This window comes from Gopherus evgoodei, chromosome 2, assembly GCF_007399415.2.
Source record: "Gopherus evgoodei ecotype Sinaloan lineage chromosome 2, rGopEvg1_v1.p, whole genome shotgun sequence".
NCBI classification, from domain to species: domain Eukaryota; kingdom Metazoa; phylum Chordata; order Testudines; family Testudinidae; genus Gopherus; species Gopherus evgoodei.
In genome coordinates, this window is record NC_044323.1 from 102,145,690 (window position 1) to 102,173,026 (window position 27,337).

Sequence of the window (27,337 nt, forward strand, 5' to 3'; positions counted from 1 at the left end):
TCCAATTAGAGGTACAGAGGGACAGACACACTTATAGTGGAGCACCCACAGGGACACTAGTCAAAGAACCATTGTTACTGCACAAGGGGAGTAACTTCCTCATACACCAGGATAAGGTAGTGAAAGAATCCAAGACTGACACAGAACTGAGTACCAGGACCCCCCTTATAAAGCTTAAAGAAAAAGGTAGATTTTACCCTGGAGCCAATCATTTTCTCACAAACCTAGTGAGAGAAACTGGACAATCCAAGCATCAGTGAACAAAGACCTGATAATGTCTGTGAAGTTAGGTGACAATCAAGGTCAGAAAGAAGTCGCTAGATAGTACCAATTGCAATACCAAACCCATATTCTGAATATGTGGTCACCATTGAGGTGGGTAGGGGGCAATGTGGCCAGCAACATAGCTGCTACTAGCACATCAGGGTGTTTGTGCTGCACCAGGTAAAGACACAGTGCAGTTTACTCCCTCCCCAGAACAGTGGGGAAACTGGAAGATTGTTGGTCTCCAAGGCCTGGAGGCACAAAGGGAGTTAAGTGTTGTGACGCTGAGCATCTCAGAGCCTAGAAAATCACTGGAATACACAAAGCCAGAAATGGGCCCCAGGCTCCCTATCCAAGCTTGAGGAGAGATGTGTGCCATAGAATACAATTCACCAAAGCCAGTGTTGCTGGGGAGTTGCCTAAGTTAACCAACAGGAGATGCTGACCAGAGTAGGGTGTGTTAAGCCCCACTCCAGTCATGGAGATAGCTGTCTCAGGCTGGGCTGCAGGGAGGGGACAGTGCTGCTAATGATTTGCAGCCAGGGACCTTCTTTGGAGTTAAGTGTCTACGCTGTTTTTGCAAAAAGTGGTGGTGGAGGACAAGGGAGGAAGATTGCATTCATAACCTTTAGCCCAGTGGTTAGGGTACTCACTTGGGATATGAATTCAAGTCCTCCCTCCATCTGAGGGGAAGGAGATTTGCGACCTCTCAGGTGAGGGCCTAACTGCTGGGCTATGGGATACTCTGATGGTGAGGATCCTTCAGTCTCTCCTGTTGAAGCTGTTCCACTGTGGATAAATAGTCACTGGGGCAGGAGTTCTGGACCATCGGACTCTGCCATCCTGGGTGAGTGCTCTAATCACCAGGCTACACAGTTGTTTTCATGGTCGTCATCTTCCTCAGGCCCAATGAGTCTTAGATTATTATCCACAGTGGGACAGCTTTAATAGGAAAGGTTTATGGAGTCCAAGGGAATTGCCTGTAAAGTGGCAGATCCCTGTTTAAATCCCTTCTACCACTCAGATGGAAGAGAAACTTGAGCTAGGGCTCTCCCACATCTCCAGACAAGCATCTTGACCACTGAGTGAGGTCCTTCCCCTGACTATTCTTTGTAAACTTGTCTGAGGGACCTTATCTGGTAGGTGTGTTCAGAGGATGCCTACTGGATTCCCCGCCCCCCACGCTTAGGCAGCTGAACAACTGTCTCCTCTGCTTTGTGTATCACTCTGAGGCTTAGGCAGGAGATGGGGGTCCAGGCACCTATAGGGAAGCAGCAGTGTGCATGTGCAAAGGCAGAAACATAGGCACTGAGGGAATATTTACTTAAAAAATGTAGTGAGTGACTTTAGGCACCTACAGATTTCAGTAGGAATTTTGTGGATAACAGTGGTGCCTAAAAGTGGGACTTAAGTCAGGGTTTTAGGTGCCTAAGTACATTTGTGAATCTAGGCTCAAGTGACAATCTCCTTCCTAGGCTGTTTCATAAGCAGTAGTACAATGTTCTCTCCCTTGCTCAGGGCAGATCTGAACTGAAGCCATGGTCTATCCCTGTACCTGTTTAGAATGAGAACTGCAGGCTCAGGAAGCAATGCTTATCCACCTAGAGCAATATAGAGCCCTAGTGAAGCTGACTGTATCTCAGTTCTCACAACCATGCATGGAGTCTCTGGAACATAGTTGCAGAAAAATTGTGCATAAATGCTTAACCCATCCATTCACCTAGCAACTCTACCTCCACGAAAAGCTGCAAAAATAGTTTGGAAAACATATTTTCTGAAGACATTATTTTTAAGTGTGTTTTAATTACCATGGCTTTTTTAGAAAATCTTTCAACTTTTAAATGAGTTGTTGCACAGGAACAAGCCTAGGAAGTGGTCAAAGGACTAAGTAGTTACATTTACTACAAGGAAACAAATGTTAAGACAGCAGTGTTTTCTGTTTTGCTATAATTGTCAAAACCTACTTCATTTAGCCTGTATTGCACTACATCAGTGGTGGGCAACCTGAGGCCCCTCAGGGTAATCTGCTGGCGGGCCGCCAGACAGTTTGTTTACATTTGCATGGCCACCTGCAGCTCCCAGTGGCCATGGTTTGCCATTCCTGGCCAATGGGAGCTGCAGCAAGCGGAAATGGTGAACCACGGCCAATGGGAGCTGCATGCAGCCGTGCAAATTTAAACAAACTGTCTGGCAGCCTACGGGCTGCAGGTTGCCCACCGTTGTACTACATAGTCTGAGGGATAGAGGCTGTGCTTTTCCCATTTTGATGCGAAGCAAGCAGGGACTAATTGGCACTGCCTTTAACAGAACTTTAATAGGTAATGAAAGCAATTGTGCATAAATAGAAAAAGGTATGCTGGCCATAATTTCCTGTGGAAATGGCAGCAAACCATTCTGGTGACACATTATATATTGATTGATTAAGAAACAACACTTTTTTGTAGGAGTCGATAGTTATTCAGACTGGACAGAAATAATTGAAATGTCAAAAAAAAAATCCTGCAAAAGGACTATAAAAACCCTAAATAGTTTATTATTTTTATTTATCCTTGTGGATTACCTGAGAAGTGATATCCAATAATGGACCACAATATGATGCAAGAGGATCCAGCAGTTTCTTGGGGAATTGGATAGGATCAACCCCTGTCCATTCCTTCCCTTACCATGTAAACATTTGCAAGAAACTCCAGAAAGGGAACCTCCCCAAGCTTTCCTCCTCCGTAGCCCACTCCTGCAGGTTTTTCACAGAAGGGGAGTGATTTGGCCCTATAATTATAGTAAAGGGATATATTCTGCTCAGAACGCTCATATTCAGAATTCTCACCTATATTAAAGTGGTGGAAAAGTAACATTTTAGGCATCTAATACAACATTGCCACTAAGTGAGAGTGCAAAATTTCAAAGTCATTAGTATAATATTACGGTTTTAAATAATAACCATTATCTTCATTTCTCACTATATCATTACAAAACAAAGGGAGAGAAGTGTTAAACCATGTTCTCAGAATTGCGAGACTTGTTCTGAGGCGTGGGAAATGCTTTTGACTTATTTGGCTTTCCTTCAAATATTGCTTTCCATCCATTGTAGTCCCTGCACAATTTTTTTAAAAAAGGAAACCTGCATTTGCACTTAGATAAGACCTGACTTATACGTATGGAAATATGGTTGGTATTTAACTTCAGTATGGCTGAGTAAGTGCTGATAAGAAAACAAGAAAAATAATACATTCAAATATTATGAATTCAAAATCCAGTGAGTGAGACCTAGAGCATATCGGGATGGGTAAGAAATTGGCTTGAAATGGAAACAAATTGGGGCTTTGGGTTTTTTTTAAATTTGTTTGTTTTTTTACAGCTGGGACTTTGCAGGCCACTACTGTACTTGGCAACAGCTTATAGCATTCTGAGTAGAGCTGAGCCAACTATTCATAACAAACAGTGTCTGCACTGGACTATTTGCAATTTTTTGAATCTTATGACTGAACAAGCTTCAGCCTGTGAGTTGCTTGCAAAATGTTTGTTGTGATTATTCCTTCCTGTATTTCATCTGCACAGTTCTATATTTGAATGGCAGTTTAGGTTTTAATATTAGAAAGTAGGTTAGTCCTCTAGGACACGGGGTATTTTTTTTCTCTCTACACTTTGATCAGATGACTGAAACTTTATAACTGACTGCTGGTTCCTTGTGAAATGAATTTCATTTTGCCATGAAACAACTTTTTCTTCATGATTAGGTGAACCCAGGCTACAGCCTGAAATTTGCTTTCCATGAACGTGTGTATGTTTAAAGAAAACATTTCTATAACTTGTTCACATAATACAAAAAAGGGGTTGTAACTGTTCTGTACTAAATTGTATTTAGAGTTGTAAATAGTTAAAATGGCCACAACATTCAAAATTATAAACCTCAAGTTAATCTCATAAAGCCATATTTAAGCACCTAAATAAGAAGCTTGTTGAGCACCTAGCAGATAATAGGTGGTCCTCACTTTAAAAAATGAGACCAAATATTTAGATGCTTATATATTAAATCTGGTTGGGAAATTAATTTTTTTATTTATTTTCATTGACATTGTGAGGAGGTTTTCTTGAAAAACTGAAAACCAAAATATGTTCAATTTTTAGTTTACATTTGAAAAAAGATGGTTTTCAGTTGCTAAAAAACAAAACAAAAAAAACAGTGTTGGATTTTATTTCAATGAAAGCCCTGATGAAAACAGAAATATATTTAATCTCTTTGTACTATATGCTTTAAATGAAAGTAAACATATTAAGTGCAATCCTCAAAGCTCTCTTTCTCGCCACAAAAATCTTCTTTTTGTTTTAGTGGTAATAAGATGTTGGACCTGATGGTGCTTGATGATAATCCTTTGTTCTTATTGTACAGCTTTCTCCAGGATTATATACAATGCTGAAACTTACATTTTTAAAACCATGCTCATGAGCTTTGTGAACCCTGGTCAAATACACATGCACACAGAAGTGAGCGTATGTGCAAATCCTTGATTTATATGTGCAGATCATGCATTGTGCATGTGCACTTCCTAAAAATATGGCACATAAAGGCTGTGTCTTGCCTATGGTCACCTACAGAGTTGTTGAAATAACCACGATGGCTAGTCCCCTATTAGGCAACATTACTACCATTTACTTTCCTTTTGAATCTGAAAAGGAAGAAGAAAGAGTGGTCAGCACAGAAGCACTAGATCTGCTTAATAACTGGCATAATCCAATTGAAAAATAAAATATCAAAAATAAAGGAAGGCTTTATACCAGCTGGGAATAAATGTTAAATCTATAGGTCAGGGGTCAGCAACCTTTCAGAAGTGGTGTGCCGAGTCTTCATTTATTCACTCTAATTTACGGTTTTGCGTGCCAGTAATATATTTTAACGTTTTTAGAAGATCTCTTTCTATAAGTCTATAATACATAACTAAACTATTGTTGTATGTAAAGTAAATAAGGTTTTTAAAATGTTTAAGGAGCTTCATTTAAAATTAAATTAAAATACAGAGCCCTCCGGACCGGTTTCCAGGGGCCGGGTAGTGTGAGTGCCACTGAAATTCAGCTCACGTGCTGCCTTTGGTACTCGTGCCATAAGTTGCCTACCCCTGCTATTGATCATCTGTTTAGCTGGACTTTACTGTACAGGTACCAGTGAGTGCTGTTTGGGAAGCAGTTATGAACTAAAGGAACATTGTCAGCGATCTGCTCCTGTGTGTGATGACACTTCAGCACAAGGAGGTGGCAGATGTAGTAATTAAGTGTTCTCAAGAGGCTGTGAAATGAGTTGATTAGGTGAATTACTAGACCTAACAAAGCCACATCAAGATCAAGAGGCAATTGTGCATTGGGAAATATTAGAATTGACAGCATCTTGAAATTCTCTTCTATGCTGTCTGTCGTGTGCTGTAAATAAAGGAGGTGCTCTAATGTTAACATATCCCATGGAAGGAAAAAGAAAAATATTTGATGCTCTCATTTAAAGCTCTGATAAAACCTTGTTCATTCGCTTTTTGATCACTTACATCCTCTCTAATTCTCACACACAAAAACCCAGTCTTGTCACTTTTCAGCAAAGATTTAATGATATTGTGATATAGTGTTAATGTTAAGGCCAGGTCTTTATTATGGGGAGTATACCAGCGTCGCTACAGCATAACCCCACAGTGGAGATGCAGCCTTCACAGATCGAAGGAATTTATCCATCGGTGTAAGAACATCATCTCCACTGTGACAGTAGTGAAGTTGATGAAAGCATTCTTCTGTCTACCTAGCTGCATACACAGTAAATTGGCATGCCTACATCTCTCAGGGTTGTGGATTATTCGCATCCCATAGCAACGTAGCTATGTCAACCTAAATTGAAGTGTAGACCAGGCCTAAAACTCATTTAAGTAAGACTCTTATTACTAATGTTTCATGTAGCCTGTTGCTCTTTCATGGATGCATGAATTATAATGGAAAATGTATTGTCTATAGTAAAAATGATAATATTTTTCATCCATACATCTCAAAGTATTTTATGGAAGTGAGTAGATGTTATTGTTCCAGTATTACAGAGAAGATAATTGAGGCACAGAAAGGATAAGTTATTTGCCCCTATGTTACTCAACAAGTCAATTAAAAGAACTGGGAATACCACTCAGTTTCTCTGATAACTAGTTTTTGCTCTTTCAGTTGGCCACAGATGCCTAAGGATCCACAAGAACTGGACCAGCATTTTCTGCAGATCTTGGCCTTCTACTAGAACTGCTGACAGCAACCCCTCTATTCCGCTCTGCTGCATTCCCCACCTCCCACAGGACAATGTAACAGCTCACGAACAGCTGTGCCACTGTGGGAGTGACTCAAGTAACTGATATTTGCAATTAAGGCCTCATCCAGAGAATGCCAAGCATCTGCAACTCCCATTAAAATCAGTCTTCAATCCTATACGAGATCACAACCTTGACTTTCTCATTCAGAGAGCAAAATTTCATTTGATTAGGGTCTCTTGTTAAAAACTGTTCCGCAGTGATTTACATCCTTCATTTACTTTTAGTCTATTCCAGCTGTGTACTTTAGGATCCTTCCCTATTAGAGCCATTACATAGGAGGCCCTCTGAGTAATCAAGAAACCATTTTAGCATTTGTGATTTCCCAGGTTTATGTTGTGCACCAGGTTATAGTCCAATGGGAAAGGCTGGTAGTCAAAACCTCAAAAAAAATTTCAATTAAAACCAGAAAATGGTTTTCAGGAAAGAATTTACTGAGGACCTTGTTATTCCAGCCACTGCGTAACCTGGTTATGAACGTCATCAGTTATTTACAGTAGAACCTCAGGGTACGTCTTCACTACCGGCCGTATCGGCGGGTAGCAATCGATTTCTTGGGGATCGATATATCGCGTCTCATCTAGAAGCGATATGTCGATCCCCGAACGTGATCCTCTTTGATTCCGGAACTCCACCAGAGCGAGCGGCGGTAGCGGAGTCGACAGGGGGAGCCGCGGACATCAATCCTGCGCTGTGAGGATGATAGGTAACTTGATCTAAGATACTTCAACTTCAGCTACGTTATTCACGTAGCTGAAGTTGCGTATCTTAGATCGATCCCCTCCCCTAGTGTAGACCAGCTCTCAGAGTTATGAACATTTCAGAGTTATGAACAACCTCCACTCCCAGCTGTTTGTAACTGAACAAAACGTTATGGTTGTTCTTTCAAAAATTTACAACTGAACATTAACGAAATACAGCTTTGAAACTGTACTATGCAGAAGAAAAACACTGCTTTTCCTTTTTTAGTAGTTTACATTTAACACAGTACTGTATTGTATTTGTTTTCTGGGTTGTTTTTTCTGGAGGGGGTCTCTGCTGCTTGCCTGATTGTGTGCTTCCGGTTCCAAATGAGGACCCCAAAAGCTTCTTTGCAATTTCTTGTCACATTAATAAACAAAAAATAATTGTTTCTTTTTAAGCAAATAGAAGATAGTAATTACCTAGAAAATACCACCTTTTTGTTACTACCCTCTAGTGCAATGTTTCCCAAACTTGGGGCGCTGTTTGTGTAGGGAAAGCCCCTGGTGGGCCAGGCTGGTTTGTTTGCCTGCCGCGTCCGCAGGTCCGGCTGATCGCGGTTCCCACTGGCCATGGTTCGCTGCTCCAGGCCAATGGGAGCTGCTAGAAGTGGGGCAGGCCGAGAGACTTACTGGCCGCTGCTTCCAGCACCTCCCATTGGCCTGGAGCAGCGAACCACGGCCAGTGGGAGCCGTGATCGGCTGGACCTGTGGACGCAGCAGGTAAACAAACCGGCCCGGTCCACCGGGGGCTTTCCCTACACAATCGGCATCCCAAGTTTGGGAAACACTGCCCTAGTGTAATAAGTGGCATATACTCTGAGTATTATTATTATGAATGTATTTGAATTACTGTAGCAGGTAGGAGCCCTAGTCATGGACCAGGACACTGTTGTGCTAGGCACTGTACAAACATAGAACAAAAAGACTGTCCCTTCCCCAGAGGGCTTACAATCTTATGAGCAAGGATTTAAACTAAGACTTTTGGACATCACTAGTGGTTTTCTTTTTGATGCTTCAATTTCTGGGCACCTAACCCAAGACACCTTTTAAAAGCATTGAATTTTCAAAGTTCCCTCAGCACTTTCTGAAAATTAGGCCCCTTTAACGTGTCTCAAGTTGGGCACCCAGAAATTCAGACACCTAAAGTCACTAAGCATTTTTAAGACTCATGGCCTAATCTTGGTTTCTTGCTTGAGTCCATCTAGTTGGCAAAAGCCATTTCGTTATTGGCTTTAATTCTGAAAACCTTACTAACCTTTCCTAGGTCATATGTCAGATAGCATATGTATATTGGGACGACAAAATGGCATACATCCAAGAAACCAACAGTGAAAGAAATATATGGCATTTGCAGTAAGGAAAAAAAAAAGTTAGAGGGCCTTGGGAGGGGAGGGAGAGACTCTTCTATCAGGAGACAATCTACCCTACTTTCTTTTCTCACATTCTTAATTCTGTGACTTTTACTTGCTTTATCTCTTTTCCTGATTCCCTGCAGGCCAGTGCTGACAGCTAAGCCTCTGTTTTATCTTGATCTGTTCAAACTTTGTCAGAAAATGACTTACCCTGCTGCGTTTGAAAGTGGCTGCATGATTGCAACGACCCACCTACTGGTTGCTCAGGGTCCAGAAGATCACCAGAGTTTAAGTGAAATCGTAATGACAGCCCCAGAACAGCTGGCAGATTGTTAAAATATATGCTCTTTTACTGCATACAATAGAAGAAATTGAATTAACTTTTTTTATTCCATCTAAAAACAATTATCCAGCTCCTATCTCACTGTAATATCAATATCCAAAGAAGAATATTAGGTTTTGACACCATTTGATAACACAGTCATGTTGCTAGAACCACTTCTGAGCAAAGTCATGCAATTTGCATTGTCCATAGTTGTTCTGATTGTTCAGTCTGCGGTGTTTGATAGCTGCCTCCAGACTTGACTGCTAGATATCCATGCAATTTTTTTCAGCCATTGTGCCAGCACAAATCAGCTTTACAACGCACTGGTATTGCAATAGTCACAACCATTAGATCATGCACAGTGTATGATAAAATGTAGACATTCGGTGATAGCGGCACCATTCATGCCTCTAAAAATCAGGCTCCATTGAAGTTTCTCTTGTACATTTTCAGTGGCTTTTATTTGTGCTGAAATTTGATAACACCATGAACAGCTTTCTATTACAATACAAGATAAATGTAGACAAGAACCGGAGACATCTCTCTATGCCTTCAATATCTTTAAATAATAACATTCGCATTGTGTTTTACATCTTCAAAGTGCTGTACAACCAGTAACTCATTCCCACGACCACCTCTGAGCAGTGGCTATATAAGTAAATATGTTTTTCACCATTTTATAGATGTGAACATGGAGGGAGAGAGGCCACATATTTTCTTGCCCAGGACCATAGAGAATCTTGTGCCTGTGTAAAGACAACCTAAGACTCAACTTCATTCCTTCCTCCCTCAAGAGGGGGCTGTAAGACCTGTACTTCAGTTCTGATCTTGGGGTGATGTCATTTTGACGATCGCTCCAAAGAAAAAAGAAGCTAGCACTTAATATTTTAAAGCCGGGGAGGAAATCAGTAGCAAAGTGAGATCTCCTGTAGACACAAAAACGGAGCTGTAGGAGCACAGACTGTTTTGCAGTTCATCTTTAAGTTTCTCACTAGGGTAGAATGGAATTACTCATATCCTTAAAGTTACAGATATGCTTAAGTGCTTTGCTGGAGCAGGGCCTCACTTCTTAATTCAGCTCAAGAACTAATGGGATGAATCTAAGGTTGTACTTCACACAGTAGGGCCTTGTTTTGGATTAACACACCTTTTTGTTTCCCTTCTTTCCTAGGTAGAAGTGCAGTTTTCAATGTGAAATTTGTATGCTAGTCCATTTCCTCCTATCTTCAGTATTTTGGTAGGCACTGATCCTGCTGAGTGCCTCTTTCAACATACTGAGTGTCCTCAACTCCTGCTAAGGTCAATGAGATTTGAAAGCACTCAGCACACTGCAGGATCATTGTCAATAATCTCTAGAGGAGACGTTCAAAATCACACAATATGATTGCTAACAGCACAGATGCAGGCCAGACAGCCTAGTGGATGAGTTACTGAAGAGGGATGTAGGATAACTGGGTTCAAGTCTTGGCCCAATCATAGATTTCCTGTGTGATTGTGAGCAACAAAGTTAATCTCTCGGTGCCTCAGTTCCCCATCTGTAAAAAGGGCACTATACTTCCCTACCTCACAGTGGTGATGTGAGGCTAAAATCTGTTGTTGATTTGTGAGGTGATGGTGGTAAGGGTCATATTGGTACATAGACAGATTTGCCAATGACTTAACGGAAGACCTAATGATGAACAAAAATAATAAGAAGCCACTGGTTGCCTTAAGAAAAGTTACCTTTAGCAAATTCAAAGTTGTAGACTGTGATATATGCCTGCCTAGCTGCATGACAGCTGGTATTGTTGCTTCTACACTATTGTAATATAGGAAAGTGTTTCACCAATGTAGTCTATAGGGCTGGATTTTAAATAGTCACTTTTTCATTCATGAGTAGTAATATGAAAAAATTCTGTATATTAAAATATGTTTTTCTTTTTTCCTTCTTCTTCTTCTTCTTCTTCCCTTACAGCTCATGGCCAATGCTATCCTGTTTGTCAGTGTAAATTTGTATGGGGTCTTTGTGAGGATTTTGACGGAAAGGGCTCAGAGGAAGGCATTCCTTCAGGCCAGGAACTGCATAGAAGACAGGCTAAAGCTGGAGGATGAAAATGAAAAACAGGTCAGTTTAAAAGTGCTCTTGCTTAGCTCTTCTTTCTTGGGCACCATTATAGATACATGCACTGTAAGTTGAGAGACTAATTCATGTGGAAAGGTCTTTAATTACCTTACTGCCCGGGGAGTTTCTCTGCTTTGCATTTTACTCTTGATCTGTCACAAAAACACAACATGCAGGAGCATCCACACAGCATTAGCTCAAGCACCAAAGTGAAAAATTTCTAGGCTGGGAAGAAAGGTAACATTTTAGCCCATATAGAAATCATATTTTTATTGTATGTGGAATGTAAGGTGGATTTTAGACATCCTGTACAAATCTCTCTTCGCCTAGGTGTATGTCTGCCCTTCCAATAAATATTAATGAGAGTTATGGAAAAAACACACTTTACAGGGAGAACAGACTCCAGTGTTGCAGCCATACAGTTTGGACCACAATCCATCCCTCCACTCATTTAAAAATAGTACTGTTTTTAGTATATTTCACATAAAACTACAGCAATCAGCCTTCCACACTGACACAGAAATAAGGTATGATAAGGAAAATCACTGCAGCAAAACTCATTATCACTCACTCGAGGCCTGATCCAAATCCCGCTGAATCCCAGTGAGTCTTTCTACTGACTTCAGTGGAGTTTGGATCAGGTTTTCGTTGTGGTATACTGTTCATAGTCTATGATGAATATATAGGGCCTTTTCTTTAAACAACTTTGGGTAGTTGGGTAAATGGGACTTGGATCCAAACCACTCCTTGGTCTTAGGTTTGGTTTTGTGAAACAAAACTCACTCTGGGGAGATTTTGCAAAATCAGGTCTTCCCCCAACCCTATCATTGTCTCTCTCTCTTTGTAACACAATCCAAAACAGGGACCATAGATCTTAGAAATGTAGGGCTGTAAGGGACCTCGAGAGGTCATCTAGTCCAGCCCCCTGTGCTCAGGCAGTATCAAGTACACCTAGACCATTCCTGACAGGATTTCCCCAACCTGTTCTGAAAAATCTCCAGTGATGGGGATTCCACAGCCTCCCTTGAAAGCCTATTCCAGAGTTTAATTACGCTTATAGTTAGCAAGTGTTTCCTAATATCAAGCATAAATCTCCCTTGCTGAAGATTAAGCCAGTTACTTCTTGTCCTTTCTTCAGTGGATATGGAGAACAACTGATTACCATCTTTATAAAGGTCCTTAGTATATTTAAAGATTTGTTATGAGGCCCTATGCCAATCTTCGTTTCTAAGGACTAAACATACCCATTTTTTTTTTAGTGTTTTCTTGATAGGTAGGATCCTACCAAATTCACGGTCCATTGTGGTTAATTTTGTGGCCATAGGATTTGAAAATTGGTAAATTCCATGTTTTCAGGTGTTTAAATCCAAAATTTAATGGTTTTGTAACAGTGGGAGTCCAGACCCAAAAGGGGGATTGTGTGTGTGTGGGGAGGAAGAGGGGTTGCAAACCTGTTTTATGGGAATCACGGGATTGCCACCCTCACTTCTGTGCTGCCTTCAAAGCTGGACTCTGAAGGCTGCAACCGTGGAGGTTCCTGCAGCCGAAGGAGTTTCCCAGAGGTAGAGGTGAGTCTGAGCTCCCGCCTAGAGCAGCTGTGCAGGGGTGGACAAGTCATGTACCTCTCCAGCCCAGCCAGAGCTAGGAGTCTCCTGGCTGGGGCATTCCTAGCAGCAGGGGGAGATCGGACCTACCTCCAGAAGCCTCCTCCAGCTGCAGGAACCTCTGGGGCTGCAGTTCAGTCTCAGAGCATACTGCAGCAGAGGAAGGCACCCAAAGCTGGGTCTGTGCTCCCACCGAGAGCAGTTGTGCAGGGATTGGACAAATCCTGTCCCTCCACAGCCCAGCCAGAGCTAGGAGCCCCATGGCTGGGGCACTCGTAACAGCGGGGGAGATTGGATTTCACGAAAGGGTTTGTTTCAATCTGTGATGCATTTTTCATGGCCATGAAATTGGTAGGGCCCTACTCATAGGACAGGTTTTCTAAATCTTTTTGTTGTTGTTGTTTCTCTCCTCTGAACTCTCTCCAATTTGTCCACATCTTTCCTAAAGCCTGATGCCGAGAATTGGATACAGCACTCCAGCTGAGGTGTTACCACTGCTGAGTAGAGCGGGAGAATTACCTCTCATTTCTTACATACAACACTGCTGTTAATATATCCCAGAATGATATTAGCCTTTTTGCAAATTCATCACTTTGTTGACTCGTATTCAACTTGTGGCCCATTATAACCCCAGCAGTACTACCATCTAGCCAGTTATTCTCCATTTTGTAGCTGTGCATTTGATTGTTCTTTCCTAAGTGAAGTACTTTGCACTTGATTTTATTAAGTATCAGAGGGGTAGCCGTGTTAGTCTGGATCTGTAAAAGCAGCAAAAAGTCCTGTGGCACCTTATAGACTAACAGATGTATTGAAGCATGAGCTTTCGTGGGTGAATACCCACTTCATCGGATGCATGTTTTTATTGAATTTCATCTAATTGATTTCAGATCAATTCTGCTTTTTTGCAAAGTCATTTTCAATTATAATCCTATTCTCCAAAGTACTAGCAACCCCTCCGAGCTTGGGCTCATCCACAGATTTTATAAACATACTCTTGACTCCATTATCCAAGTTATTAATGAAACTATTGAATAGTACTGGACACACTGCATGGTACATATATGGCTAGCGGAGTATGGCCTCTGTGATACCCCACTAGATACGGCCTCTCATTTTGATAGTGAACCACTGATAACAGCATTTTGAGTACAGTCTTTCAACCACTTGTGCCACCCACCTTATAGTAATTCCATCTAGACCACATTTTCCTAGTTTGCTTATGAGAATATCATGTGGGACTGCGTCAAGAGCCTTACTAAAATCAAGGTATATCAAGTCTACTGCTTCCCCCTTTCCTCTCGGCCAGTAACCCTGTCAACGAAGGAAATTAGGTTGGTTTGACATGATTTGCTCTTGACAAATCCATGCTAGCTATTCTTTATAACCCAGTTATCTTCTAGGTGCTTACAAATTGTTCTAGAAATGCCTCTTCTTGATTTGGTGGTTTATAGTAGACCCCATCATGATGCCACCCTTATTTCCCCCTCTTTTATCTTTACCCAGAGACTTTCAGCTGGTGTTTCTCTTATCTCTTTCTGGACCTCAGAACAAGTGTATATATTCTTGCTGGATAATATAGCATCTCTTCCCTTTTTTCCTCCTGTCCTTCCTGAAAAACCTGGACCACTCCATACCAATATTCCAGTCATGACATTCAGGCCACCAAGTCTCGATGATGCTACTTAAGTCATAATTTAGCTTATGTACTAATACTTCCAGTGATCTCTGTTTGTTCCCCATACTCTTTGCATAGATAGATGTATCATGTGCATGCACATGTGCATGTGTATTTATATAACACATACATAAATACCTCTGACTTCCTTGCCTTTGAATTTTGGGAGTTTGGATAAAATGTGACCTTCATTCAAATCACTCTTTGTTTTGGTTATGATTTTACGAAGATTAAACCCAGTTGACAAGGGAGCAGATTTCCCAACTGCTTGGCATTTAGGCACCCAAGTCACAATGAAATTCAGTGGGACTTAAATACCTAAGTCTTGTTTGTGCCTTTTGAAAATCTACTTCTGTGTTCTCAAACCAAAGCACCACTTATTTTGCTCATCTCTAGTTATTTGATATGTCTTTGATAACTATCTGTAAAAAAAGCAAAGAAGCAAACACTTCCTCAAAAACAACAGACAAAAGAGAGGCACTTTGCACAGTTTTTAAAGTAACATACACGTGATAAGCATTTTTCTAATAGAATACGTAAGTACACCAGTATAGTTAGTAGCTTACATTCTTCACTTCAATACATTGGCGGAAATTACTTTATGCAGTATAATACGCAGTGGTGAAAAGCACTCATTTACCAATTTACAGTACCTTCAAACAACTGTTGGTGACTTCCACACAAACTAAATAACAACACTTTTAAAACAGTGAGGGGGGGGACCCCAACTCCTTCCCTCCAAAACCCTACCAAGACCTGATTACAAGCTACCATACTCTTATCAGTCTATTATGGCCTAATGTAGCCCAAGTTTCCAGTTGATAACACTCTAAGGCCTAGCTATTATGCGATTTAGTCCCACTTAGAACTTTAGGGCTATTGAAAAGGGGAGAGATGGGGATAAAATGACATTAGTGAACTACTTGGCATGTATAATCATCCTGGTACCTTCACTTGGAGAATTACAAATATTAAATATATATAAAAAAATTACTGATACTTTTAATCTGAATTTGTTCTAATGTAAATGCCCTGTCCCAAATACTGTAGCCCTTTTACATTAAGAATTTCAAACGAAAATGTTAAAACCCTTTCCCTGATGTTTCTATGCATGTAATTAACGAAACAGCAAAAACGGACCCCTGTTGACTTTTGAACACACACAATCTTTTAGACTTAAAATGGTGACTTTGTGAAGACAGAGCTAAAGCTGTATCTAAAAGGGACATTTCCTCCTCTGTGGATTTCCTTCTCTGTGAGATTTCCTTCTGCTGCTACATCTGTAGTAGCAGATACACATGGTAATTGTGGTAAATCTGTTTATAATGGGGAAAGCTAAGATCTCTCTTTTTTTGTATACAGCATGTTCAGAAAGTCAGCATCCCCTGTATTAGGAGCATGCAAGAAGGCATTTGAAGTAGGATGATTTAAAAAAAATTAATTTAGCATTTACAACTTTTCCGCTGCGTGCAGTTAAGACAGATAAATTATCTCATTGGCATGGCAGCATGCATTCATTATGCTGCCAGATGGGAAGCTAAAGTTCAAAAGCAACCACTGAATCCAAGGCTCTGGGCCAAGAGAGACTGTGCGCATAAGAGAATAACTGTGATCATCCTCTTGGAAAAAGCATGTGCTCCTGTTGTTCATAAATCTCAGCAGCAATACCATCCTTTCTAGAGCAAGCCACTTAATGTAAATATTGTGAGCTCCATCCTGCTGCTACTGAAATGAATGGCCAAACTCCCAAAGGAGTAGGGTTTGGGTCTGGAATGTGTAATTGCAACCGAAATACCTGCATTTTTCTCTCTCTGTTTTACCTATATTTTCTGCTCTACAATCAAGAAAGCATGAAAAGATTAATTTAGGTGGGGATTGTCACCTGCCTCATGGGCAAGGAGCTCCCTTCCCTTACACTGTATCAGCTACTTGCATTGGAAGTCACAGCACAGTGGGAAAAGCAGCTTTCTGGAGCTGCTACTTCCCCTCCATTGCAGGTTGGTGGGGAGTGAGTGGGATCTTGGCCAGTGCAGAGAGGAGAGTAATTTGCTACTGGAACAAAGGGGGAACCAGGGAAGGAATTACTCACCAAGTCGCAATAATTCCCTTCCTGGTCTGCCTTTGGGTTGGGGCAGCTACCTGGTGTTCCTTACCATGGGCAGATTGTAAAGATACAACTAACCCCACTCCCCCATGTTAGAGTTGTGTGATATTAGCAGTGCTTGTTTATTGGGTATTCACTTGCCAATGATTTTTTTTTCTTTTTGGCAACATATTCCTGAGTTTGATCCAGGGTGAAAGTGCATCACTTCCATCAGCCAAATGATGTACTTTCTGCAGCATTAACAACCTGTGAAAGTGCCTCTTTGTTTTCACCAAAAAAGGTGAAAAAGTCTGACTTTTTGCCAAATCACAGGAACTAGTCCTAATATCATAGAGGGTTTTGTCACTGACATCAATGAAGGCAAATTGGGCTCAGGATTTTTGTCTAGTTTAGTGACAGTCTCCCACCACTCAACATAATCCCTCTTAACCCCTCCGTGTGTCCACTACATCTTTGTGTTTAATTCATGTAGACTATTGTATTAAAAAAGATTTCTAGTCCTAACTAGTGGTCTCGGGTTAAGTCTCTACTTTGCTGTGGAGAGGTCCAGATTTGACTCTTAGGACGTGTCTATGCTGCAGAGTACTGCACAGCAAACCAGGATGTGAATCTATAGAACACCAATTTACTATGCAGTAACAGCATCCTGTATGGCCACTGCTACAATGCGCTATGGCAGTGTCAACATGGGATGATACTACTGTGTGGCAAGCTGGTGCATGGTAGAGTCACATCTGATGTGCTGTGCAATGACTTGTCCTGTTGACAGGCCCTTAATAATGTTATCCAGGGCAGCAAGGAATAGGAGCGTGAACCAATCAATAGGATTAAAAAATGAGGTTTGGTACAGATGGAGTATGAGTGTGTCTGAGGAAAGGTGGATTTAAGTACCCATTTACCCAGATTCTGCGAACACACCCCTATGTAACTTTACATGTGTAAGTGTTCCTATTGAGTGGAAGGGGATGATTCATGTGCATATAACTGTACGTATATAAAAGTGTTTGCAGGATTGGGCTATGTTCTGTATCATGCCAGTAAGTGCTCAGCTTTTTGTTTCCCTTATGCCTTACTCTTGCAGTTAGGCAAGTGTAACTTGCCAGCTGTGCTCTAGTTAATGCATAATTGGTTTCTCCGACACTTCCTGTCCTTCTTAGTGCTTTGTGACTTGAATTTATAATTGCAACATTTTATACATGGCCATGCAGAATCGAAGCCTAAATATATCACTGCGACATACACAGTACAGTCCTCCCTCCAAAAAAAGTAAAACACTGTCTATGTCTAAAAGCTATACCCTGAATCTAGATCAACCAGTAATTATGGACTTGATACAGGCATCACTGGGTGAGGTTCTATGGTCCTTTTTGTGCAGGATGTCAGAACAGATAACCCTAATAGTCCCTTCTGGCCTTAAAATCCCCGCCTCCATAAAACAGAACACGCTTCCTTAGCATCAGGGAGAAGAGAAAATTATGTTCACAATTGCAGACTCTCACTGAAAGCTTTTGTTGTAATTGCAGTTTTCTGAAAAATCTGTTTCTTTTATTTTAAGTTGGGTTTTACCATTGTCCATTTTGACAAGAGCCCTTGTATTGTAAACTGATGTCCTGAGAGGCCCTGCTAACCCAGGCTTTCAGAGAAGAAAGTCCCTCACCAAGCAATAACAAGCACCAAAGCTTTGAACATCCTCATTCTCCACTCCAGTTGACCATTTAAATGCTTATCTTATTTTCAGACCGTTGGCTGTGTCCACCACATTGCAATACTTCTTGCCTCCCTTCCCCTTTCCAAAGTAGAAGGTGTTGAAGTGGAGTGATTGCTGGTCAACACAGCAGTAATTACAAAGATCCCTTCAGCTCTACTCCTGTGTAATATATCCCTTAGGCCCTGCTCCTGCAAACACTTAGGCACATGCTTAACTTTAAGTACCAGGTAAATCCAAGTAAATCCTAAGGCTCCTCACGATACTAAAGTTAAGCATTTGTGTAAGTGTTTGCAGGATTGGGGCCTTAGGTTGATGCTCCCTCCCTCTGCAGGTTTGGCTATCCTACTCCATTTTGCTCCTCTCTGCAACCTGCAGTGAAAGGTGTATGTGGCTGAATTAGTACCCGCATTCATTTGTGGTCACTAGGGCCCTGTTAGTAGGCAGAGAAATGTCTCAATTAGCTGAATGTGTCTAATAGCAGAAGGTGAGGTTTTCATATAGCATTGGTATCTAGAAGTGCAAAACAAAACAAAAACCACACCCAAGGCATCTTGTATAGAACTGTAAACTGTATTAGCTACACGCTTTACTTGTATTGTAATTTTACTTGCATTATAAGAATATTTATAAAATACAGAATAATTATAACATCATTATATCATTTTAAAAATACAGAAAACTTAAGAAATTCATAAAAGGACATTACTCATACCTGCTGTCATATCAGGCACTTTAACACTTGCACTTACAGTTTAATTCCACCCCAATAGCACACTGACATTTAAACAACAAAATCAGCTTTCAGCCATTTCCATTATCTGGCACAAGGTCTCAGAGCTATGCCAAGTAAACATATTTTAAAGCCTATAAAATACAGTACATGAACTCTGGTTCCCAGTCACAAGTCTCAGTTAAGCTAATGTCTCTATTAACTTCTTCCCAGTTGCACAGGGCAGGCTCTAGTTATTAATAATTGATACAATGTAGGAGAGAGGTTTTGAACTATTCCTCATTCAAGTTTATCTTTTTCATAGATGTGTTGAAATATTTAAGGCAACTAAAATGAAATGAGCTCTTAATTATCTTAATGGAACATTTGCTGGCTCATTGTAGGTTGACGAGATGAATAAAAAAAGTTAAATTAAAATTTTCCATTTTGTAGCATTATAAAAACTGTTGAAACTCCAGCAGCTACCGGGGATTCAGTGATAAATATAGTATCGTTCCTGGAAACTTTCAAGTGTGTTCTCTTTTAGAAAACCCTCAATGAAACATACAAAGGATTGCAATGGTGGTACAGAAGTAACATAACTGTGGCTATTGGGGGGGGCAGGGGGAGAAGCAGCACAATTGAAAGGTTCTGTGGGGGCATGTGAGCGCTCCATGTGTTGCCTCTGCCATCGCCCCCCTGAAACTTGATATGTATGTAGTCAACATACACTAGGAACTACCTCCTCCTGCTCGCTGTCTTGTGGTGGCCCAGCCCCTTGCAGAGCTTGCAGGCATCCCTCCCTGCCTGAACTATCCTTGATCAATTTAGCCAGTGTTCAAAACAAGACCAGCAAAAGGGGCAACACAGTTGGGATGCCAGTCCCCCATGTGCCATCACAGTGGGTGGTGCTGGAGTGGGATGGTGCTTGGGTTTGGATCATCTCAGTTAACAAGAAGTTGGAGAATTATCAGTCATTTTTTGTTGGAGTGGGGAATATGACACCCCCAAATCACCTTCTCCTTGATAGGCACATAAGAGGCTGCTGCTGTTTCAATGCTCCCCCAGCAGCAGCGGCAGGCTCCACCCCAACCCCCAGGACCTCTCACTCACCCCCAGAGCTCTTGGGCTGGATGGGGCCTGGCGCTGAGCACCATGTCACAGCTCCAGTTCCCAATCTCAGTTCAGTGGGTGGTCTGCAAAGCAGGAAGTGGGAAGTGCTGGGATTTCAGCAGCAGGGAAGGAGAAGGAGCCCCATGTAACAGTGGGGAGGAGCTCAGGCTTCAGCCAGCCACCCTGCTGCTTCCTCCCTCTACTCCTGGTGGAATTCTTTGTCAAAAAAATTAAAAATTCTGTGCAAAATATCTTAAAATTCTGCAAAATATTGCATGGTTTATTTTTAAAATGACGCAATATAATCATGCCAGTTTCAATTATTTTAGTAATTGATTTCAAAATACCTGTCATCAAGTATGATTCAGGAACAAAAAAGATTCAGGAAATATATTTTGACAAATAGGTTCATTACTAGGCATGTTAATATAGAACTTTATATAATAATTCATTTAAATGACAATACAGAAACCTATTTCCCACACACCCCAGAAGCAATGCAAGGGCTTGGGGGAATCAGGGGTAATGGGGGAGCTGAGGAAGAAGGAAGTAATTGCTGGGAAGGAGCCTGGATGTAAACTTGGAGGGTTGTTGGGTGTGGATGGGAGAAGTATGGAACAGGGTTTTTTTGGGAGGGAGGTGGTGAAGGGGGATTGTTAGGGAGCCTTCCCTATGCAGACTGAGCTGACCCATAGCCTCTCTCAGTCAGACACATCTGCCCCTATCCCCATGTGTCACTGCATCCCCATTCACCCTCCATGTGGCCCTGCACCCTCACTCAGCCATGTCCCTCTCCATCCCCATTTGTCCCTGCAGCCCCATTCCATTCAGTCCCAGTCTGTCTCCCCAACATTAGGCCTTCTGAATCACAATTTGTGACTCCACAGCAGCCCCATGTGCCCTTATATCCCAGGCCTCCTGACCTGGCCCCACAGGCAGGGCGCTGTGAGGAACAGCCTCTTTTCTTCCCTATGCACAGCTGGGGCTGCTCCTGCCTAGGAGCAGCTGCTCTCTGTTTTGATGCCACAGTGGCCCCTGTAGGGTGAAAGGTGTAACTGCAGCACTTCTCAGCAGAATGTATTTTCTGCTGAGAAGAAAAATTCTGCATTGACACATGAATTCTGTGCATATATAGTGGCGCAGAATTCCCCCAGGAGTTTCCCTCTCCACACTGCATGGACACATGCTGAGTGCTACCACCAAGGGGAGCTGCTGCCTCCTGCTGGGCTTCCCATTGAGAAGCAGCCAGGGCCAGCTCCAGGCACCAGCAAAGGAAGCAGTTGCCTAGGGCAGCCAATAGAAAGGGGAGGCACGTCCGGATCTTTGGCGGCGGGTCCTTCATTCCCTCTCTTCCTCTTCGTCAGCAGCGCAATCGGGTTTTTCTTTTTCTTTTTCTTCTTCTTCACTGCTTGGGGTGGCAAAAAAGCTGGAGTTGGCCCTGGAAGCGGCTCAAGAAATCTAGGGGGGCATGTGACTCCATGTACCCCCCCCATGTGTTGCCTCTGGTAGTGGTGGTGGTTGTTTTGGTTTTGCCTGTTTGCTACCTCATTGTTTTCCATGAAAGAGGATAAGGGAGGAAGGATAAAGACACAAACACATGGTGCCGGATGCACAAAAGGTCTAACTTTTAGAAACCTAGAAAGCCACAGGAACAATGCAGTGATTCACAAAGTCTGAATCAGACATCTAGGCTCCTATACAGTGAACAGCGAGAGATAGGTGCCTTAGAATGTGATCCATAAAGCCAGCATGCTAGCCAATGAAAGACGGGGGTATGTTAAGCCCCTCATGGAGCTAGGCACCCAAGTCCATGTTGTAGGGGATGTACTTGTCTCTTCTAGTGATCGACAAACCGGGGTAGATAGGTGCTTCTCTGCCTACATTGCATGTGGGATCCAGTGGACATGCTCAGAGGCCACATAAATGCACAAAGGGGAGGGGGATGCCCTTCCTTATAACATTTAGTCCAGTGGTTACAGTAATCACCAGTTCAAGTCCCCCTCTGCCTGATGTGGAGAAGGGATTTGAACAGGGATCTTCCACCTTCCAGGTGAATACCCTAACTACTGGGCTATAGAGTCATTCTCGCTTGTTCCCTGGCTCAATTAATATTTAATTATTCAATTATTTGATTAAAGTGGAACAACTTCAGTAGGTGAGATTGAGGAATATCCCATCGCCCAGAGATTAGGTGAGTACAGGGTTAGATGGTAGCCAGATGGGAGTTTTGTGGATCTCAATGGTACCTAAAAACAGGACAAACACCTAAGTACCTTTGCAGATCCAGGCTATAAAGCTTGTCATTACATAGTTAAGAATAGGCTGCCATATTGCTTTCAGTAGATAACATCTTGTGTCACATTTGTTAGAGCAAATAATCATCATCAGAACTCTAGAAAGTAAGAACATATGACACGGAAATTAAATAAGAAAACAGATTCTTGAGAAGGCATTTTGTCAAGGCTGACTTTTAAGTCTAAAGCTCTGTTTTCTAATGTAATCTTGTGTGTGCATTCACACGGGTTCATGGACGTGAGGTGGGTTCTTTGTAGAATGGAAATACAGGGAGACAGTTTCAAATCAACAAAGCATTTGTTGTGCATTTCAGTTAGTTGTCTCAGGGAAGGCACTAACCAACCACTGTGCAAAATAGTACATCCTTATGAATGTGTGGTTAGACTGTTGTTCTTATTTCAGCAGCAGAAGACTGATATCCTGAATACTCCTATAGGGCTGTATCTCCTGCATGTTTCTAAATCAAATCTTCCTCCCCCTCACTGATGTCCCTACAAATGTGTCCACCCATAAGTTCATCTTAAAAGCCAACCAGCTCTTTAGTGCAAGTTAACGTATGTTCTCATATTTCTTTAAAATATCATGGGCTGTCTTCAGGTGCTATAAATTGGTATAGCTCCACGGAGTCCAGTAGGACAACAGCAATTTACATCAGCTGAAAATCGGGCCCTACTTGTGTTTAATGTGTTATCAGAGGGCACTGCAGGAAATGAATCCTAACCTTAATTCAGCAAGCTATGTGTATTCTGGCAGGTGTGCTTTGCTTGAATCTAAAATAGGACAGCATATGGTCCAAACGTATGTTTTGCCCTACTAGAGAGCTGCATGTGTCCCAAGCTAGCAGACTACACCTCTGCTGGTAAGAAGATACCAGACTATGTAGTAACTTGTCCCTGTATGGGAGTATTTTGTTTGAATTTTCTCATTTTGGAGTGGGAAATATTTTTGTATTTTGTTTAGATTTCCAGTTTCCTTCAGATTTCACAGAAGAAACAGGTATCTAGTACATCTTTTGACTTGTGCTAATTTTCCTATGTGGTCTTATTTCTTTTTCTGTCTTAGTATTGATAGAAAAATCTCTGTTTATATGGTAAGTGTAGATTAGTATCAAGTGAATCCGATTGCTTAAAATTGGTGAGGTTTCTTAGAGCTTCCTTAGTTTATTCCAGGCTGTTTTCCTTCCTTTTTTTTTTCTCTTTAAGTTGCAATCATATCTGCCATATATATATATCTATATATATAGATATATATATAGATATATATAAAAATATATGGAAAACAAAGCAATCCTAAGCAGATTGCATGGTTAGGATTGCTTTGTTTTCCATTGTAGAGATAACATGGACAAATAGCCAGTGACAAGTGTTACTAGATCCATATAATTTGTTCAGAAACATATCAATTGGTTTTCTATGCCTCGAGTTATTTATGGTTTTCCTCCCAAATTTGATCCCCAAATTGGTTTTTGGGTATTCTAGAGAGATTTTCTGGTTTTTAGTTTTGCAATGAGATTCTGATTGCATAGCTATAAGTGTGATTGTGATTTGACTATTAGTCCAAGATTTTTCAATAAGGAGTTGTTGGGTGCTTGTAAGGGTCCAGTGCTGGGGCTCGTCCCTCTCAGGCGCAGCAGGGAGCCAGGGCGCCTCGCTACACAGCAGCAATCTGTCCAGGGCTCAGACCGTTCAGCAGGGGCTGAGCAAATACAGAGTATATAAGCCCGGCCCTGGAGCAGGGCGGGGCAACAAACAGTGTAGGCTCAGGTCTTTCAGCAGGGCTGAGCAAATACAGAGTCTATAAGCCGGGCCCTGGAGCAGGGCGGTGCAACAAACAGTTCAGGCTCAGGCCTGTCAGCAGGGCGGAGCAAACACAGTATAGAAGCCCAGGCCCTTGGGCAGGGCAGGGCAGCAAGCAGTTCAGACTCAGGCCGTTCAGCAGGGCAGAGCAAACACAGGTAAGGGTCAGACCCTCCAGCAGGGGCTGAGCAACGAGTTAAACAGTATAAGGAGGCCTCCTCAGGCCAGGGGGAGGGGGAGTCTGCCACCCGTGGAAGGGTGGCAGGGGGGACGCAGGCCCTCCCACTCCACTGCATCCAAGCCCGGGGCCCTAGCAGCGGCAAAGATTTGCTGCAGTCAATGGGGATCCTGGCCGCAACACACTGACATCGGTTCAGGGTCCCCTGGAGCCAGACTGGGGTCGGCTACCCCCAGGCCACTTCCGACCTCCCCCTCTCTAGGTACCTGTCTCTCGCCGGCATCGTCGGGTGGGCCCAAGACCATGGGCTCCTCTGGGTACCAGGCATAGGGAAGCTCAGGCCGCTCCTCTGGGTACCGGGCGAAGGGAAGCTCAGACCGCTCCTCTGGGTACCGGGCACGGGGCAGGCTCGGCCAGTGCTCCTCAGGGTAGCGAGCACGGGGCAGGCTGGGCCCAGCATGAGCTCGAGCACCGGCGTCTGTCCTCTCCAGCAGCCTGCGCCTAACTGAGCGCTGGGGCCGGGCCTTTATACTTCCTGTCCCGCCCCTGGACTTCTGGAGGGTGGGGACAGGCGGCAGTGGCTCCGCTCACTCTGGCATCAGTTCTGGCCCGTCCCTCTCAAACGCGGCGGTGAGCCAGGGCGCGTCGCTACAGTGCTCACACTTTTGAAAATCTGACCACTTATTTGAGTTCCTGAATATTGATTTAGGAGCCTAAATTTAAAATCAAGATTTTCAAAACAAGGAGTCTAGTGTATTTTTATGTTCCTGAAGTCTAGATCAGTTATCGCATGGTCAGTCATAATGCTTCTCTCTGCTGAGTTAAAAGTAAATCTACCTCTGGCATGCCCACTTGCTCTACCACTATTAAGAATCTACAGATCAAGGTTTTCATACATACTTATTTTTTTTCTGTATGTTTGGACAGTATTATCAAAATGATTTCTTCTATCCCGTGATATGTTGTGGTGAGGTGCCTCACCTCTAAATATGTGTTTATTTTAACCTGTAGAGATAAAGTCTGATTCCTCCTTCCCTGCCTTCAGCCTCCCCAACTCATTTTAATGTTGTAATGTCTCTACGTATTATAATTCTTAGCATTCAGATATAGAAAGTTAGGGCAGTTGTCCCAGATGGTGGAGAGATTATATGCATAAAGGACTTATCACTCACTGAGAGTGAGAGAGGACTAAGGGTGTTTACTGGGTGGTTTAATGTTAGCATGGTGTGACTAACAACAAAGGCATGGTTCAAAGTTGGAAATCAAGAGATCCTTAAGCAAGAGAGTGTTCTGTGCTGCACTATGTGTGAAGTGCCATCTTCTTTACCATTTCTCTTGAAAATGAGCAGTGTCGGGGAAGATGCTGTTTATAATGCCATCATCTTAGCAGCAGCAATGAGAGAGGATCAGAATGACAGTATTATTGTCAACTTCATAATGACAATAGAATGCTGCGATTATCAAGTGAGGTTCAGATTTACAACTCCGTGATCATGGAGCGCATCAGTGTGTAGCAGCCACTAGCACACACATCTCCAAGTACTTGCCTGATTAAGAATTATGGTAGCACGTTACCCACATTCCTTCTGATAGTTTCATTTATTTATTTGAACAAGACCAGCCGTGTGTAAAGTAAAGCAGTTTTTCAAGCTATGCTTTTAATATCTCACTTGTTTTTCTACATCTGTTTAGCACGTGTAGCAGGATTTGGACAGTACTGCTGTTATGGCTGGATAATAGATCTAAAATGCAAGCACACAAACTTGGTGGGTCTGATCCTGCTTCCATTAAACTCCCTGAGAGTTTTACCATTGATTTCAGTGGGAGTAGGAGATGGACAGAATATTCTTAGTTCGCCATAGAGAACACAAACATGAAGATTTGGAGTTATGTAAGTGGGTGGTATTTATGTATCTTAGGTACTTATGTGACCCCCCGCCCCCACACACAGACATTAACAGAGTATGAGAGTGCCTTACAGTCCATAATATACCCTCAGGGACTTATACATGTGCTTTCCACTTGAGTTGATAGGAGTTACGTACAACCAAAAAAAGGAAGGAGTGTGGCCCTTAGTGTGGGGACCGTAAGACAATATCACTTCTTAATTAGCATACATTTTCACACCTTTAATTTAACAACATCTAACAAACATTTACTGATAGACTATGTCAGCCTCAAACTTAAATGAGTTTGAACCCTTGCCTCACAGGGGCCTTCTAAGCTTCCCAGGTATTTCCCTGAACAGCTGATGTCATTGATACCCCTAGACCCTTAAACTCTTTGAATAAAGTAAAATGTTTACTGAACAGTGACATGAACAAGACTGACGTGTACAGTTTGTGGTAAACGTGAAGGCTTACCACATTGCCTCAGTCTTTCTGTCCTTGGGAGGAGAACACTGATGTATGAAAATGCAGGATTTAAGTAACACGGTTTCATAATTATTGAACATGCTGGCATGGTGTTGAGGTTGAAGGACTTTGTCAGGCCTGTGGCACACACCGTCCAGTAAGATGATCTCTATCTAATGACAACTCCTCTCCTCCCAGGGCACTACTCCCTGGATGGACTGTTTAACCTTTCTCTAATTTGGCTGAAGTTCTCAGTTGCCATAAAATAGGAACAGTGAAACCCTCCTACTGTGAAAAGTCTTTTTCTTGTCTGAAAACTCTCTCATCAATATAAGCAGGGTTTTCTTTATAACAGGGAGAGGGTACAGGTGCTTTTCTTCTTCATCCCAATAGCAATAATAGGAACTCAATTCAGCCTTTGCAGATGATATGGCACTGATAGGTTTGTGGGGAGAGAAGACCTTAATCTGTAGTAGGAAACAGTTGCAGTTATGCTGTTCCATTTCCTTTGCATTTCCTGTTGGTAGCCGCTCTAGAAATATTAACAGCCTCTCTTCTCCCACACTCCTTGCTGCTTAGTTGTGCCTTCTTTTTCCTTCCTCCCATTGACTCTTCTCTTTGGGAACAGAGGAGGAAATGGAGGTGAAATACAGCATTCCACACCAAGCTGGTAAATGGCAATTGCGTCATTTCAAGGAC

The 27,337-nt window shown here is 42.3% G+C and overlaps 1 protein-coding gene across 2 annotated transcripts in view; it reads left to right on the top strand.

The window, feature by feature from the left end:
- Positions 1–27,337, top strand: part of ADCY1 (adenylate cyclase 1) — a 380,070-nt gene that overhangs the window by 203,935 nt on the left and 148,798 nt on the right. For both annotated transcript variants that reach the window (XM_030551445.1, XM_030551444.1), the window contains exon 2: positions 10,956–11,105. In XM_030551445.1, coding sequence (XP_030407305.1) covers positions 10,956–11,105 — 150 coding nt within the window. The remainder of the gene's footprint in view (positions 1–10,955; positions 11,106–27,337) is intronic.